The following is a 15,543-nucleotide window of genomic DNA, read 5'->3' as shown; positions in this document are numbered from 1 at the left end:
ATCGAGCGTTTGAAAGGGGGTTCCCAGAGGTTAAAAAAAGCCACTCCCCCTTTTGGGACTCCTTTCACCTTTCAAACGTGCATTGAGAATTCATCCTCAAAAGTTGCACGAAAAAGCAAAGCACCCCACAATAGCCATCCTTGAGAACCTCCTCGATGCGTGGCACTTCAAAAAACAAGGAATACAACAGTGAAACCCCACACGTTAATTCGACTCTCCGGTTAAGCATCCGCCATGGTTGATTATCCTCATGAAATATTACTCCCATCGGTCGGCCCGAACCGAATGAAACCACTCAATTATGTGCGCATTCGGTTTCGGTTAGTTACCGTCGGTTCCACACCCCCACCCAAGAGGATATAGCAGGGCAATTTGGCCACTCAACCCCTCCCACGGGGTCGAGTTGGTCGGGCAAATAATTCTTTAATTTCCCCATCACTTATTTACGCCCCAAAATTACTTCTCCCTCCGGTGCGAAGCGTCCACACACACACACACACACACACTGGCCTTGTTCGTCGGTGGTATCTCTTCCCACACACTGGTCTTGGGAAGGGAACGGCAACAGAGAACAATACCAAACTTCTGCACTTCCTCCGGGCATGGACTGCAAGGTGGCAACACATCCGCGCTAGATGCTTTAGAGCTTTTTGGTTCCAGGGGTTTTTCCCCAAGTGCTGCTCGTGTCGAGTGCCACTCGAGAAGGTTCAGCGTTCTCTCTGGCAGCCAGCTCGACCAGCGAGCTACGGTGGCGTTCATGCGAATAAATAAAAACCACCAACTAAAGTGCAATTATGGAGAACGGGATTTACTCACTACATTAGGCGAATGTACATTCGGCAGCCAGAAGAGAGTAGCTAAATCGCTTCGGCTTAAATGCGACACTGAATACCTGGAAACCGTGCTGGGCAGGTGAACACGAGTTTTCGCTCCTTTCCCCCGGAACCAGACGATAATCGGCTCACGCTCAACATCGGTGTTTAATCAAAAACTTTCCCCTTCGCCAATCGCCGATCGGTCGGTTGATTATCACCGGGGAGAGAGAAGAAAAAAAATATAACACGGGGAACGCGAACAGATGGCGAAAAACTAACAAAATTCAATTAACGCACTCACTCAGTCTGGTGGGTTGAGGGAAAAACCATTCTCTAGCGTGGGTGGTCAGTGGCTTTCGTGGCTGTTGAGTTGAGTTGAGCTACTTTTTTTCCCCGTTTTTTTTCCTTCTTTCATCATCCTCCGGCTCTCAGGATCGCTGTGTGGATAAAACTTTGTCCAATCGACCGGTGCCTCGAGTGTAACCTCATTACCATAGTTGAAGCTATCGCGTGAGTAGGTGGGTGGCATTACCACCCTCCCGAATCAACGAGCAACCCTTTGGTGGAAGCTTCTCAGGGATGAGAGCGCTTGTTTGATCGACGATCGGCACCACGAAAGCCTCGTGGGCTGAAGGAAAACCGTTTGGTACGATGCTCATCAAATGAAATTGTTGTTAATATTTAAAACTTTCCCGACATTTGTTTCATTTCCACAGCGGAAGTTGGAATAAAAATAACAAAGAGCTTTTGGGGCGATGAATCCAATTTCCATCTAAGCAAGCGCGCGGAAAGCTCATCTCAGAAAATGACGCTTGGCTTCTCCGTCAGCGCCTACTTCGATTTGTCTGACGTGCTATTTTTGAAACAAAAACCACTCACGAGAAGCGCTTCAAGCGGCTTCAAGAGCCAGTCCTCACCTGTGCCTGATATTGAAACGATGAAAACGACTCCCATCCCGTGGCGTAAATGTCGATTCGGTGGCACAGAGCAAAAGCTTGAAGCTTCGGCACGAGCGTGGCACACAATCAGCATCAGGGCATCTTTTATTCAAGCTCACTCACCGTTTGACTTCCCCGTATCACACGTGTGATGGAGGCGCCCGGTGGGAGGTAAACATAATTCCGTCCACAACCGAAACCCGTGGCAGAACAATTCGCGAGCCTGATCGAGCTGTGGCCCAACAAACCTTGTCGCTTCTTTTGGTTGAAAATCCACCCGATCCAGCGCAATCTGTTCCCAACCCATCGACCGGAAGTGAGCCTTTCCGGCCAGAAGAACAAAAAGAAAAACTAGACACCGACAAGAGTTGACTTGTCGAGGTGAGCGTGTGAACATGACACGGTAAATGTGCCATCGTCCAGGCTTCCCTTGGCGCTTAAAAAGGGGTCAAAACCACGCCAACTGGGTGTATATCAAACAAACCTCAAGCCTGCCAATTGCCTGCCTTGGGACGAATCCCAACCGACAACAGGACCCATTTGGCGTGAGTGAGTGTGTGTGTGTGTGTGTGTTTGTCCCGAGGCAATCTTCCCGAGACGGTCTGGGAAGGAACCGGTGGTGACCGAGCGGATGGCGTAAAGGGCGCTTATTTACACAGCTAACCCGAGGGTGACGAGATGCCGAGAACTGGCAGAAGGTGAAACGGTTTGCCAATTGATGGCGTATCCTTGCGGCTTAACCCGAACCGTGAATCCTCTCGCTGAAAACGGACGAAACTTTCAACAAACGAGTGGCGAATGTGTGGTTGGGATTGGCCACCTTCCCAAAAAAAACTGGAAGAAAAAAAAACACTCGCTTGCGGATGCTTTCCATCAGCGGAAATGTTCCTCCGAGCACTCCCGGTCTGCGCCTGGTAAACCGCAAAAAACCGGTTGGCGATGGGGCGTTGGGATAGAGCCGGCTCAGCCCGACGGGGCGAGAATCACTCTAAATCTGATTATTCAAATGACACTGACATGATGCCGTCGCTCGGTTTGCCACCTTGGAGGCTTCGTCCTTTCGATTCCCGGCACCCGGGCTCTTCTGCCACCTCCGTTACGCTTCCCGACAATCGACACACGGGTGAGTGCGGCGTGCAATCGTAAATTCTGATTTGCCGATGACGGGTGACACTGACGCGCCGGTAAAAAAAAAAGAGACGACGCCGTACGCCAGCGCTGGAATGTACACGCGGAATGTACATATGCCGGGCGAGTATTTCTTACGCTTTTCCTGGTACCGTCGAATAAGGCCGATCTGCTTACAAGCCACCGTGGGGGAGAAAAGAATAAAGCACGGAAGAATGGCGGATGGAGGGATGGAAAAAAAAACCTACACCCCCACAAGGCTGTGTGTGGCGTGAATGGCGTGTTTGCACGTGAAAGATGATATAAATTACATTTAATCCTTGGGGTGGGGTTTGTTGGGTGCCCACGTTTGGGGTACTTAAGCCGTCTTCCCGGCCATGATAGGCCGAGGAGAATGGGATGGATCTGTTGGGTGGGAATGGATCCCATTTTCCATCACTCCACGAGCCACGCTGTCGGGATGCATTTGCGCGTCGAGATGCGCGCTTTCACCGTTTCGGATCGGTGTGCGATGTATGTTTTGCATAATTTCGGCAACCCACCGTGGAAACCCCGGAATGGTGGCCTGAATTTCCTCGTGACGGTATTGAGGCCGGTGGCATGTTATTGTGTGAAATGAGATGCCATCGTGTTGCGTTTGGTTGGTAGAGCGCGACAGAATTTGACGGACAAGCGTGTACGCATGGCGGAGCAGAAGCATACAAAGAAAAAATGCCACCAACAGTCTGTTACATGTGTGGGGGGGGTGGAAAATGAATGTTTTTTTTTTGGTGGAAAATCCACCCGTAACATTCCTTTCTAGTTTTGCCGTTGAGCATGAAGGCTGATTTTTCGTGTGCTTCTCACAAACACGCATCGCTCTAAACGTTCAATTTATCGCTAATTTTCAACGCATTCCATGTATGTTGATTTTTGTTTTTAAAAAAAAACACAACCTTGCAACATCAATTCCCAGAATGTGCGCTGAATTAACCACACTGTCAATGGATGTTCGGTTTGAGGAGCTACATTTTCCCCGTAAACTCGTGCTGGAATGTGCAAAATCATATCCTGCAGGGAAAGTGCCACCTTTCGCACTCTCGCAACTAAGCACCCAGTTCGGCGTACCGATGGACCAGATTAATAGCACACATGCTGGACGATTTTTCACCGACCACAACGGAATCGATTTAATCGAGCATAGCTTCGATAAAAACAAAACCTCAACACAGCATATTTTGCAACGCTGTAATTGTATTACAGCACTGTATTTGTGAACGCCAACCGTAATGGAATGAAGCTGACCTGCAGGCTTTTCCGGGAAGGACTCTCTACTGCTCTGATCTATTGCCGCTTTTGACCATGTGCTTGATTGGGGGGTTTCACGTGAATTTTTTGACGTGGTGAAAGCAGCTTTTATATACATTCTCATTGAATATGTAGCCCCAGCCGTCGATACCAGGAACTGATAATCTAAAACTGTAGCAATCGACCGGAGATTCGTTTGGATGATGCGAAACGGATGATCAAATGCCTCCCGATGGCTTCAATTCAATTAAATTCAATTCAATGTTAACTTTAAACATAATTCGGTTTGAATCAAATTCTCAGTAAGTGCTATCAGCGATCACATGTGAATTTAGTCTGATTTCTATAGGAAGAAAGAGCACAATTAAGCTCGTTTGTTTGTGGTGGCATCATTACAAATCCACTCGAAGCCCGCATAGTTTTCCTCATTGTGTGCATCACACCGGTAAACGCGCGTTCAGTTCATTATCCCGGAACCCGGTGTGATAGCGGTTATTAAACTACCTTCAGCATCGTTTAATTGCGTAGATTACGACACGAATTAGCATGTAACAGGTGAATCTCTATCCGTTGCGAGGACGTGAGAGAAAATGAAAGGGAAACATAATCCGCATCCCAAAAACACAAAAGTAATAATGCACCACCCACAAAAAAGAACGCTCTCAACGCACACCTATCGTGGTGCATTTTCGGGTGCTCCATTAATCACCGGTCTCGGCACTCGAAAATGGCTCGATGGTCCCCAGGACGCATGGCATCGACGTGCCCGGTGCGGGCCTTTAGCTTGGTACGCGATCCAGCCAGATAACGAGCACGGGATGTATTTATTTATCGCGCAACGAGCACTTTTCACTCCCTTTTTCTACTCCGCATCACCATCAGTGCACCCTACGACGGCTCGGGCCCGACTTTCCACCGGTTGTTGATATTCAATTTGAGAGCTGAATTAAAGCGGGACTGCAATTAGTGCGCGCGAAGGGATCCTTGTCCGCGCGGGATCATGTTAAATTGACTCGATGTTTGCCCGCGAGCTGCAGTCAGCGATGCTCGGGTTTTTCCCGTGTCCGGTTGTATGTGTGCGGGTGTGTGGGTGTGTGTTGACGCTGGACAAAACCCTTAGTGTGCTATGTGATAACGAGCGCTCGTGGTACGGTTTACAAAGTGCGGACCGTGCGGAACCATTGCCGCTGTATATTGCCCGACAAACAGCAGCTTGAGCCTGAGTGCAATCGTTAACCTGACGGCGCGAACCGACGTCCATGGGATGCACGCGAACTGCATCACGATGCAGTTTCGGGTGGAAGGGTGGGTTTGCTTTTGCGTGACGGCTTTTGACTCTTGCTCGTTAATTAATTTTTCTCCAGCGCATCATCGGAAAAAGCGCCATGCGAACGGTTAATAACCCACGATTCATCTCCCGTTTTTGTTTCGTCTCATTCATGCTGTTATTCATTTTGCTTTTGTTCTATTTTTTTCAGCAACACCACCATCTCGAAGCCGCGCGTGTCTGAGCAAGAGCGAGATAGCACTCATCGCAAGTGCAGTGGAAAATTCGGCGCACGTCCGCATCGTTTGAGCGCAGCAGGCCGTGGAGGAAAAGTTCGCGCAGTGTAAATAATTAAAAACGATAAATGACAATTTGAAAATAATTACGCGCCGTATTACGCGGGTCAGTGTGTCAGTGCACGCGTGTGTGGGAGGGTGTGTGTGTGTGTATTTCGGCGAAAATTTTTTTTTCATAAAAAAAACCGTCAAAATCGTGCCATCGTGGAAAAGCGATGGTGGCAATAAGGACGATTCCCTTAACTGCCTGCAAGGGGTTGAAATATTAATCAGCGGACGAAGCTTTGGTAGTGCGTGCGTTCTCTTAGCCTGGGCGAAATTCAAATTTCTGTGAATGGAAGTGGGAGTTTTCACGGAGAAACACCCACCCAGATTGGCTACGCTGACGGTGGGAGCAAATAATTAATTTAAAAAGAAGTCCTAGTGGGGCGTGTAAATACCCCGAAGTACAATCAGTGCGCGCGAGTAGTTTTGTGGGAAATAAACGTGGCCGAAACCAAAAAAAAAACGGCACCAATAAATCCGTGGCGCCCGAAGTGCATTGTGTGCAGAAATTGAATTTTTAATCAACCAAAAGAAGAAAAAAAGGCAAAAGAAATGCCCGTGAACGTGAGTTATTGCTTCGATTTCGGTGCTTATTTTCGGATGCTGCAAAAGTGAACGCAAATAATAAACACAATCATCGTGAGAGAGAGCGAGGAAGAATAAAAAAGAGAACAACAGCACACTCTCAGCGTGCAAGTGGTGGCTTTTTTCTTTATCGATCGGTGCACTCGATCGACGATAATTTTCACCATGGCTTCCCGGAAGGTCCTGCCACGTCTCACCGAGCGGAGTTTGCTGGCTCGCGTCGGCTCGATACTGTTAATCGGCTTCATCGCTTCCGTTCCAGGTACGTAGAGGAGGCGATTTTCGATGTTTCATTTTACGCAAGTGGCTTTGTGCGTGCACCGTGAGAGAGAGAGAGAGAGAGAAAGCGAGTCGGATTATTCTGCCGATTTAAACATGATTACACGGTGATGGAGTGCATGCTCGAGGCTGGAAAAACAAAAATGTACGTGTATATGTAATTAAATAACTGTCCCCGGGCCTGTGGACGGATGGCCCAGATTTGTGGAGTTCGAAACGATGGCATCGTTTTCGTTCGAGCAGGAAGGGAAGCAGCAATCAATGCTTCATAAATTTGTAATCAGCCTCGTTCCAGGGCCAGTGGGAGGGTTCACAATTTTACACCGACTGGTTCCACGCTTCCTTTCGCTTCCATGGCCACTTCCATACCGATGAGCGGTAGGTCAGTTTTCTCGAGTCGAAACCAAGTCAACCGGTTCACGTGCCGGCGTTATGCTTTCGTTTACATTCCCGCTTCGAAGGGTAGCGACGATGGCGAGGTGGACTTTTGCTGTCGTAACCGCACCGTTGAAAGGTTCCCAGATATCGCGGGGATAAGCAGAGAGTGGTGCAAGCTTGTTGCCGACTCGCAAAAAGGATACCAACGAGCTGCTCGTACACGGAAGTGGAGAATGCTGAACCGGTTGGGGTTGCGGGTCCGGTTGGAATGTTTTCCTTCCGCCCGGACACGCGCTGCCGGCTGCCCGGTAAGATAAGACACCGTTCACTGAGGTTGAATCGCCCAAACATGCTGCCGAAGTGGTGGGACACCCCCGGACCCGGTAGGGGACCATTCAAGAAGCAGTAAAAGATTAGGACGAACCACCGGCTGGTCGGTTGGCAGAGGGCAGCATTTGCTCTTCATTTTCCGCAACCCAAACCATCCGGGGCTGGTTATGAAAAGCGAAAAAGTCACGAAGTGTTTTGCGAGCAGGGACGCCAAGTGGAGATGAAGGAAACGCAGGCGGTAAGGGATGAAAAGAGAGCACAAACGAGAGTGGGTAAGACACACAAACACAAGAAAAGCGCCAGAGTGCCGGCGTCTGGAGTCGGTTAAGGAAAAGCATCAGACGGATTGCTGGCTACGAAACGAACCTGACCACTTACAAGCGGAAGTCCTGGGAAGCGAATGGATGAAACCGGGAAGGAATCCTTTTCCTCGCCATCCCGAGCCGGAACCGCATTCGCTGGGGGCTGGCGCGTTGAGCAAATTGCTTCTGTGTGTAAATCAAATGTAAATAAAATTTTCAAAAGGATTCTGTTTGTTTCAAGTTTTATTTACTTAACCAATTTCCGCCGTCGTCGTCGGTTGGTCGACGGTCGGTACGGAAGGAAATGCTTCTCCGGAACCAATAATGCTGGTGGTGGTTGTGGGAGTGATAAATGTTGTTCCACAAATAGGAAATGATTTTGTGCAGCTGCGAGAATCGATAACGAGCGCAAGGATGCAGTTTTGTTCGATCGAGTCCCGGCGGGCGTTGTGTTTTGATGCACACAAAGTGAACAATGTTGCAGTAGGTGAGGAAGGAGACTATTTTTCAAAGGTTGATAAAACTAGAATGTTTGAGTTTCGAAAAAAACAAGCCTGATACTTTATCGTAGCATAAAAAAACAAGCACCGTAACATTACATCAAAGCAAGAAGTTAGTGAGGAAATTATGCAAATGTTTCTTCGTGGAGCTGTTTGATCTAATATCGTTTTTTTTTTTAAAACAGCATTTTTATCCTAACTATGCAGGAATTCCGATGTAGCTAATAACTGTTGGAATCGATTTCATTTGGATTGCAACACCGCAATTTATTTCGAGAGGATATGAAATTTGCTTATCAAATGCAATCATGATTGCATAACTCTAGGCGTATAATGGAATCCTTCAGCCGCGAATGGAAAAACAATTTCCATAGAAACTGAATCTGGAATCTGCCTCCTCTATGAACTGGGAAATGCATAAGCACATGAAAAGCCCTCGAAAACCGCTCACCGCTCGAATCGGATCGGAACGGCTAAGCCAACAAACCGGTGTCAATTTCACACCTTCTTCTATCGGAAAAATGTTTCATTATGCGAACGCCATTGAAGCGTCCATCCTCGTCCAAACCTCCATCCCAGTTAGTATCATGAGCCTCTGCCACCTTGGGTAATCAAACCACAGCAAACATGATTACGGCCAGGCGTCAGAAAGCGGCCCCTGTGCGCCAAAAGCATCTCCCTTCGTGGTGTGTCACCACGGGAGAATTATGTCACCTCGGAAAAACTTTCTGCCCAACGAACTGTGAAGATTGCGGCTCAAGTCCCTGGGCCCACGTCTGTTCGCTCTCTCTCTCTCTCTTTCTCACAAAGCCTGTTGAACACCAAGCCTGTGGAATGCTCCATCACATCCCCCGGGTGCGGCCGATCGAGAAGCCTGTTTCATTAGGGGCTTAATTTTAATCATGCGGCATCAGTGGCCGCCCTCGAGGCAGCTTAAGTCCCGGCTGGAGCCCAGTTCGGGTCATCTTTAAGGCGCTCGCAAGCCTTCGTGTTGCTGGCGGGCAGATCTGTTGCTCTCAAACTTGCAGGGTTGCGGTTTTGGCCAGCAACCGTGCGATAGCACCTCCGATGGCGAGGATTTTATTTAAGCTCCTTTAACCTTCTCTCTCTTCGGGCGGTTCCAAACGATTCATTGATACGGACTCACGACCCAACCGGGGTGAGTGAGGGGCTCGAAGTTTTCCGAAACACAAACGAATCGGAAAATTAAACCCCCTCCTCGATGGGGGGTTTCCACCAGGGTGCTGGCGAAATTGTTGCGCCTCCGCCGCAACCGTTCGGTTCCACTCGGGAAGTTTGGAAGTTTTGTTGCAAAACCCTTCTGCTTTTCCACGCCGCTGCCGTCGCCGTCGCAGAGAACTGAAAGCCTACCCCGTTGGGTGGCCACAAAAGAAGCACAAGCCGTCGGAAGGCGGCTTGCAATCGACGAAGGATGGCACTGGCTGGTGGATTGCGGTTCGGTGGCTTGGCCTCGACGACGAACTGGCGCTTTGTGTGACTTTTAGCCGGTGTTTGTGTTGCTTTGTCGGGGGAAAACTCTCGCACCAGTGAACAAATGTGAACGTGTGAGTGAACCGACGCCCGAATAATGCTAATTGTGAGTAATTGGAATGTGTTCCGTTTCAATTTGGGGATGCTTTCCATTGCAAAGTTCGCGCTGTTCGAGCGCATTAGTGGGTGTGCTGTAATTTAAAGATGCCAGTCAAGATGAGACAAAATTTCCGAGCTAATCAGAGCGTGTAATAATTATTCATTTAATGGCTTATTTTTTACGCCGAACAGGGATTGTCAAAATGTAGCAATTTTGTACGATCAGCATGCAACCAACAATAGGATTTTATTCCTTTTGATACTAAAATGCGAAGGCTAGAAATCGATATTTCTGGCTTCACCAAAACTAGCTTATGAGGCTGTCCTTCTGATATCCTGAACGACCTTACTATGGAAGAGCAAATTAATGAACAAAACAAGATATTCTCCAACATATTTGGCAGTTTTGATTACTAACTCAAGGGGAAGCCTGTTCGAAAAAGCCCCTTTAACTCAAAATTTGTATCTCTTAAGAACTAAAAGTCGATGCAAAGGTTACGAGAAGCTCTTAGGTATTTCTATCAGAGCATGTCGAAATGGGAGCCTGCTACAATCAAAATACCATCCGAGACATCAGTGTGGAACACGAAATAAGCCGATTGTGTCGAATCGGCAGTTTGAAGCCTTGTCAATAACAATTCAAGATTGTCATGATGCAGTCTGGGATGAAGCGTTCAATTTGTTGCTAGGCAATGGTCTTATGTGCCAATATTCCATCGCACTAGAACGACAGGGTAACTTTCGCAACAAACTCAGTCTAAGGACTTTCACATAGTAGGCAATGCGATCACGTGGAATGCTTCAGATGCAATATGAAAGGACAATTTCTGGGGATAATTTGAGCATCTCTGATGTGTTATTCTGCAGGTTTGAATAATTAACATCCCAAATCGCACGAATCAAGCAACATTCCAACAACTGCATCAGTGAAAAATTCATACGCACCAGAAAACCACTCAAAAATATCACCAAAATAAGGAACCCGCAAATGATAGTCTTTGCAACTCGTCGCTAAAAACGATGTCCGAGCATATCTGTTCGAGCGTTCGAGCACTTGAGTTCCCATTTTTTCTTTAATCCTAAAATCAACTGCCTCGGTATGAATGTTACATGGATCGTTGAAACCGACTCCCGGCCCGGTCCTGTGCCACCGCCCACCAGCGTGCCATTTCCGGTTCACCGTGAACACGAATGATGTAAGCGATACGATAGGCCACTTTTGCGCCCCGTACGGAAAGAGTCTATTAATATCGAGCGGCGAGAAACGAGCCCGGACCCGGACCGAGGGGCTTTTATAGCACCACGCGTTGCAAATAATCAACAAACTGACCTCGACACGGTCTTCCGCGCCTTGCAATGTGCTCCTGCATTTGTTCGCTTTGAAACTTTCCTCCCGCACGCTAGCACGCGAAACCGGAGGTCCTGACGACGGTGGTGAGGCGGCTAATTCCCGTCATAAAAACACATGTCTCGAGGGCGTGCAACACGGACTGATTGCCCCGGAACGATTATTCTTGACCCGAGCCGTACCGGGCGGGTCCAGCCCCGAGGGCAACTGGGCTTTTCGTTCTTTTTGCCATTCATACGGCAGACGTCGACCTGATTCACGGGCGAACAGCTCCAGTACGGGCTTACCGGAAGAACCGAGCAGCTCTGTTGCGCTCTGGCACAGGCCGTGGACAATTTTGGAGTGCAACGGCGCCTTAAGCTCAGCGTTTCTTATCAATCGTCCTGCGAATGGCGTGTAAATCGCACCCACTGGCGATTGGGAGTGGCGAGTGCGAATATCACTTCCACGAATCGGTTCGTCCTTTTTCGCATCAATTTATGGCCCTTCGAGCGTTACGCGGCCCAGCACAATCGCACCACCAGGGTCGTCGGCATTATACGCGGACACTTTGTTTAAGCGCCATCGATTGAGACCTGAACGGCTCCGCATGCCTTTCGTGAGTTTTGCCATAAACATAAAATTTTATGCCATCCCGTAACCGGAACGAAAACGCGCGCGCGGCGTGCCCTTTTAAGGTATCATTTCGGTGGGCCGGAAATTACCAAAACCACACCAAAGCACCGAATGACATGGCACCGGCTTTGAGGGTGCGCACATCGGTGCGAACTGGGGGGGTGGCAAATCTCGGCGGACAAATCACCTTGAGCACCTTTTTTTCGGCTCGATACGATCGTGCGCGTGGTGGAGACGAAATCGGTGGGTGTCACCCTCTGACCTTGCCACCTTGAAGAGCCTCAAAAAGGAGCCCCATTCGTGTGGATCCTTGAAAGTAGGGCCCCAAGAAAGAAAAAAAAGGATACACAAGCAGAATCACATTTACACACGCCCGACCTTCCGGAACCGGATGCTTCCCGGTGGGGGTGGGGATTTTTTGTCCTTTTTGTATCGAGCCCTTTCGCGCACGTGGCCTTTCGAAAGGCAAAATGGGTGAAAATTAAAGAATATTTTCCGTCCCGTTTGATGCACTGCCGCGGGTGGATCAGGTTCAGCCAGTTGACCCTTGCTTCGAGTTATTTAACTTCAATTTTTTTTTTTAATTCCCTCCGTCCCGCCTTTTTTCCACTGTTTTAGCCGCGCGTCCACATCCGAAACCCTCTTGGTTTGTGGCTTTTTTTTTTTTTTGATTACCACCCCCATCACTTCTTGCCTTTTGTTGTAGTCCTTTTGCTGCCTCCGCTTCGGCTGGCTGGTGCTGCTGCATCGCATCACTACCCTTTTCGTGGAAATTTTTTATTATCTTCATTCCACGCGCGCGTGTTAAGGCCTGGAAACGCCCACCCAGGGTGGGGGAGGTCGTTTTTAATTAAATTTTCATTGTCCCAAACACAGCCGCCGCTGGTCGCGCAAATAATCCGGCGAAGGGCACGTAAGCCCAAGGAGTGGCTGCTAAAGGAGCGGATCTGGAAGCGGAAACGTGTTCCCGGAAGCCGGAAGCCGGAATGGGAAAGAATGTTCTACATGGCGGGTGTACACAATGGGAAAACGGCCATGGGGTTGTTGGGACGGTTGGGAAAAATTAATTCACGCTCACGTCAAGCGATGCATCGGTAGGATCCCTTTTGGATTTTGAGGGAAACTAAATCGAAAAAAAAGTGACTGGCGCGTGAAGCTAGCTCTGGTTGAGAATTCAGGCAGTTTTAAAATCAACTCCTTTGGTTTAGATGCAATTATTCAAACATAAATAGATAACGGATGCAGTGAGTTGAGATCATGCAGATTCATATTCGTAAAAATCAAGAATATTACTCATGCATTTCGAATGAATTTGTGCAGCTATTGATGTATCGTACTATTTTTATGGTTCATATTTATTGAAGTATCGGTAATGCTTTAAATCAACCTTTTAAACGAGATTTGAATATATTATCTACTTTCACTACAGCTCTTTTCAAATGGCATCATTTTAGAAAAAAAAACATGTAATCCCATTGTTGAACGAGCCAATCAGCCCGCCAATCAAATACAAAATTACTAAATCGATTCTTCATGGCTTATGGCACTCATTTGCAATGAAACAGGCTCATTACGTACACTGCAAGTGAAAGCGAGTTGAAGAACGACAATACACGTGCAATCTACATACGCTCTATTGTGTATTGTTACACTTTCCACCATCATGCATCAAAGTAGGCATTTGAAGTTCAAAACTAATCCGGTCCTGTTTGTGCTCCATTTAACCCGCAAAAGGATCCCGCTGCACAACACTGTGCCACTGAAAATAGCCACTACAATCCGGGGTTGCTCGTGGGCACAAATCGTGCACAAATTGCATCACAATGCAGCAAGCTGCATTAGTGCTTACTCGGAATCTCGGATTGACCGGAGCGAATGTATCGATTACACTCGACCATTACGACGAAAGCGAGCCGCTCGATTCCCGATCCTAATCGAATCACTCGAGATAAGTCTGTACAAATGAAAACATGAACTCAAGCACACCAAGCTGCCAGCTGCTAAAGCTAACAGAAAACACATTTCCCGACCGGCGCATTAATACCACCGTAATCTTCCCAAGCATGTGTTGATAGAGTGGAACTGGTCTCGGAGCTGGGTACCGGGCTGAGCGAGGAAAGAAGCTGTAGATTTATCATGGCCATAAATTGTGTTTGATCCACTTCTCCCTGACGCTCTTCCATCCAAATTCCCTGGATCCAAAACCGGATGAAGCCCGTAATTGGTTAAACGGTCGCCTGCGGGCGTAAGCGTAAGTATTTCCTGCATTTAACAACCCACCCGCCGTTGGGTTTGAGTTTAGCCAAATCCCACGGGGCATCCGTTTTAAGGAGCTTTTCGCTTGTACCGAGCGGCTGGCGCCCGGGAAAGAAAACCCATTAACAATAATGAAAATCCTTGCGCACCTTGAAGCCGATGCTTTCGCCAAAGTAGCGACCGGCTGGTTGCCGCCAGTAACTTTGCGTCGTTTGAGGGAGTGTTTACTTTGCAAAAAGCCCGCCTTTTTGGACTTTTTGAGCCAACCTGGTGGCAAAGCGGACGGGTTCGGTGACCCAACGAACCAGGTGAAATTAGCTCCAGGTCTCGGACGCTTGGAAAAGGACGATTCGGGAAGGAGGACCTCTCGCTGCACTTACATCTCATTTTACGATCACGGTCAAGGCGTTCTCCCCTCGACAGATAAATATAAAATCCGACATCTTTTGCCTTCCCGTTTTTTGTGTTTTCTTTTACTTTATTCGTTCGTCCTTCTCCCAGGCTGTCCGCCTCCAAAAGCCCCTAAGAGCCACCTTAGCGCTAATGCACCACTATCGGCACTGGCTACGAGAATGGATGCAGTAACTCAGCAAAGTTCTCCATTTATCCGATTGCCGCGACGGGGTGGGTTCGGTGGGTGGGCCTCGGAAAAGTGGCCTCGAAAAACCCGTGGCTTTCCCGTAGCATCCGAAGGGGTGGATTCGTTTTCCCGAAAAGCCGCTCTCAGCCGAGGACGATGGGGATGTTGTTTCGTTTCCCGGTTCGGAGCGTTATGAGCACCTCGCGGCGCACACACAAAAAAAACCCGGCACCATGGCATTCCCGGGGTCGATTCCGAGCAAGCGGATTCACCGAAGAACCATAAAAACTTTCCCGGTGGAGCAATTTGCATTATAATCACTCTACCTCGCGGTGCAACCGGTCCGGACGGCCCGTCCGACGTACCGAGGGAAAATTGACGGAAAAGCATCCGAGAGCCCACTCGGATGGAAACGATGGCGCTCGAACGGGTTTTCCGCGGTTTCCGGCAGTCATGGAAGCCTCCCCACCGGCCACGCGGCACGAGAGCCTCGGAAATGTCAGTGCGCCGGATGCCACGGGTCCGTTCGTCGGAGCGCTATTCCGTTAAACCGAACGTGCTGGCACCGTGGACGGATGGTGAGAATCGAGAGGGTGCTTTTAGCTTTGCAAATGAAAATGCACCCGGATTAAGTGCAACAGGCAGGACGTGCGGCGTCCAGAGAGAACCACCCTTGGAAAGCGGTGGATAAGCAACGGATAAACGGATGATTATTGTCCCTCGAGTGGTCTCCGGGAAAGTGGTGTTGGTGGGCTTTGCATTTCCGTGCCATCTTCGTCCCGTCGTTTGGAAGGATACACGGAAGGTCCTGCGCATGAATGCAAGCGACTGGGAAGCGGTTTAATTTGTCGCACATAAATTGACAAAAGGTTGGCAACATCCGACACCGGGTGGCTGGTATTCTTCGAAGACACGATTAAAGACGCGCCAATGGAGGCAATTTATGGGACAAGAAAAAATTGTCAGTGAATGAGTTTGAACCCGTCCGCACAAGATGGTTGAGC

General features: G+C 48.7%; 1 protein-coding gene across 1 annotated transcript in view; it reads left to right on the top strand.

Moving 5' to 3' along the window:
- Positions 1-6,509: 6,509 nt before the first annotated feature.
- Positions 6,510-15,543, top strand: part of LOC128724091 (uncharacterized) — a 64,649-nt gene continuing 55,615 nt past the window's right edge. The window contains exon 1 of the mRNA XM_053817854.1: positions 6,510-6,623. Within this exon, the coding sequence (XP_053673829.1) occupies positions 6,527-6,623 (97 nt within the window). The 5' untranslated portion in view covers positions 6,510-6,526. The remainder of the gene's footprint in view (positions 6,624-15,543) is intronic.

This window comes from Anopheles nili, chromosome 3 (assembly GCF_943737925.1).
Source record: "Anopheles nili chromosome 3, idAnoNiliSN_F5_01, whole genome shotgun sequence".
Taxonomy (NCBI): domain Eukaryota; kingdom Metazoa; phylum Arthropoda; class Insecta; order Diptera; family Culicidae; genus Anopheles; species Anopheles nili.
This window is presented reverse-complemented; position numbering and strand designations above follow the sequence as displayed.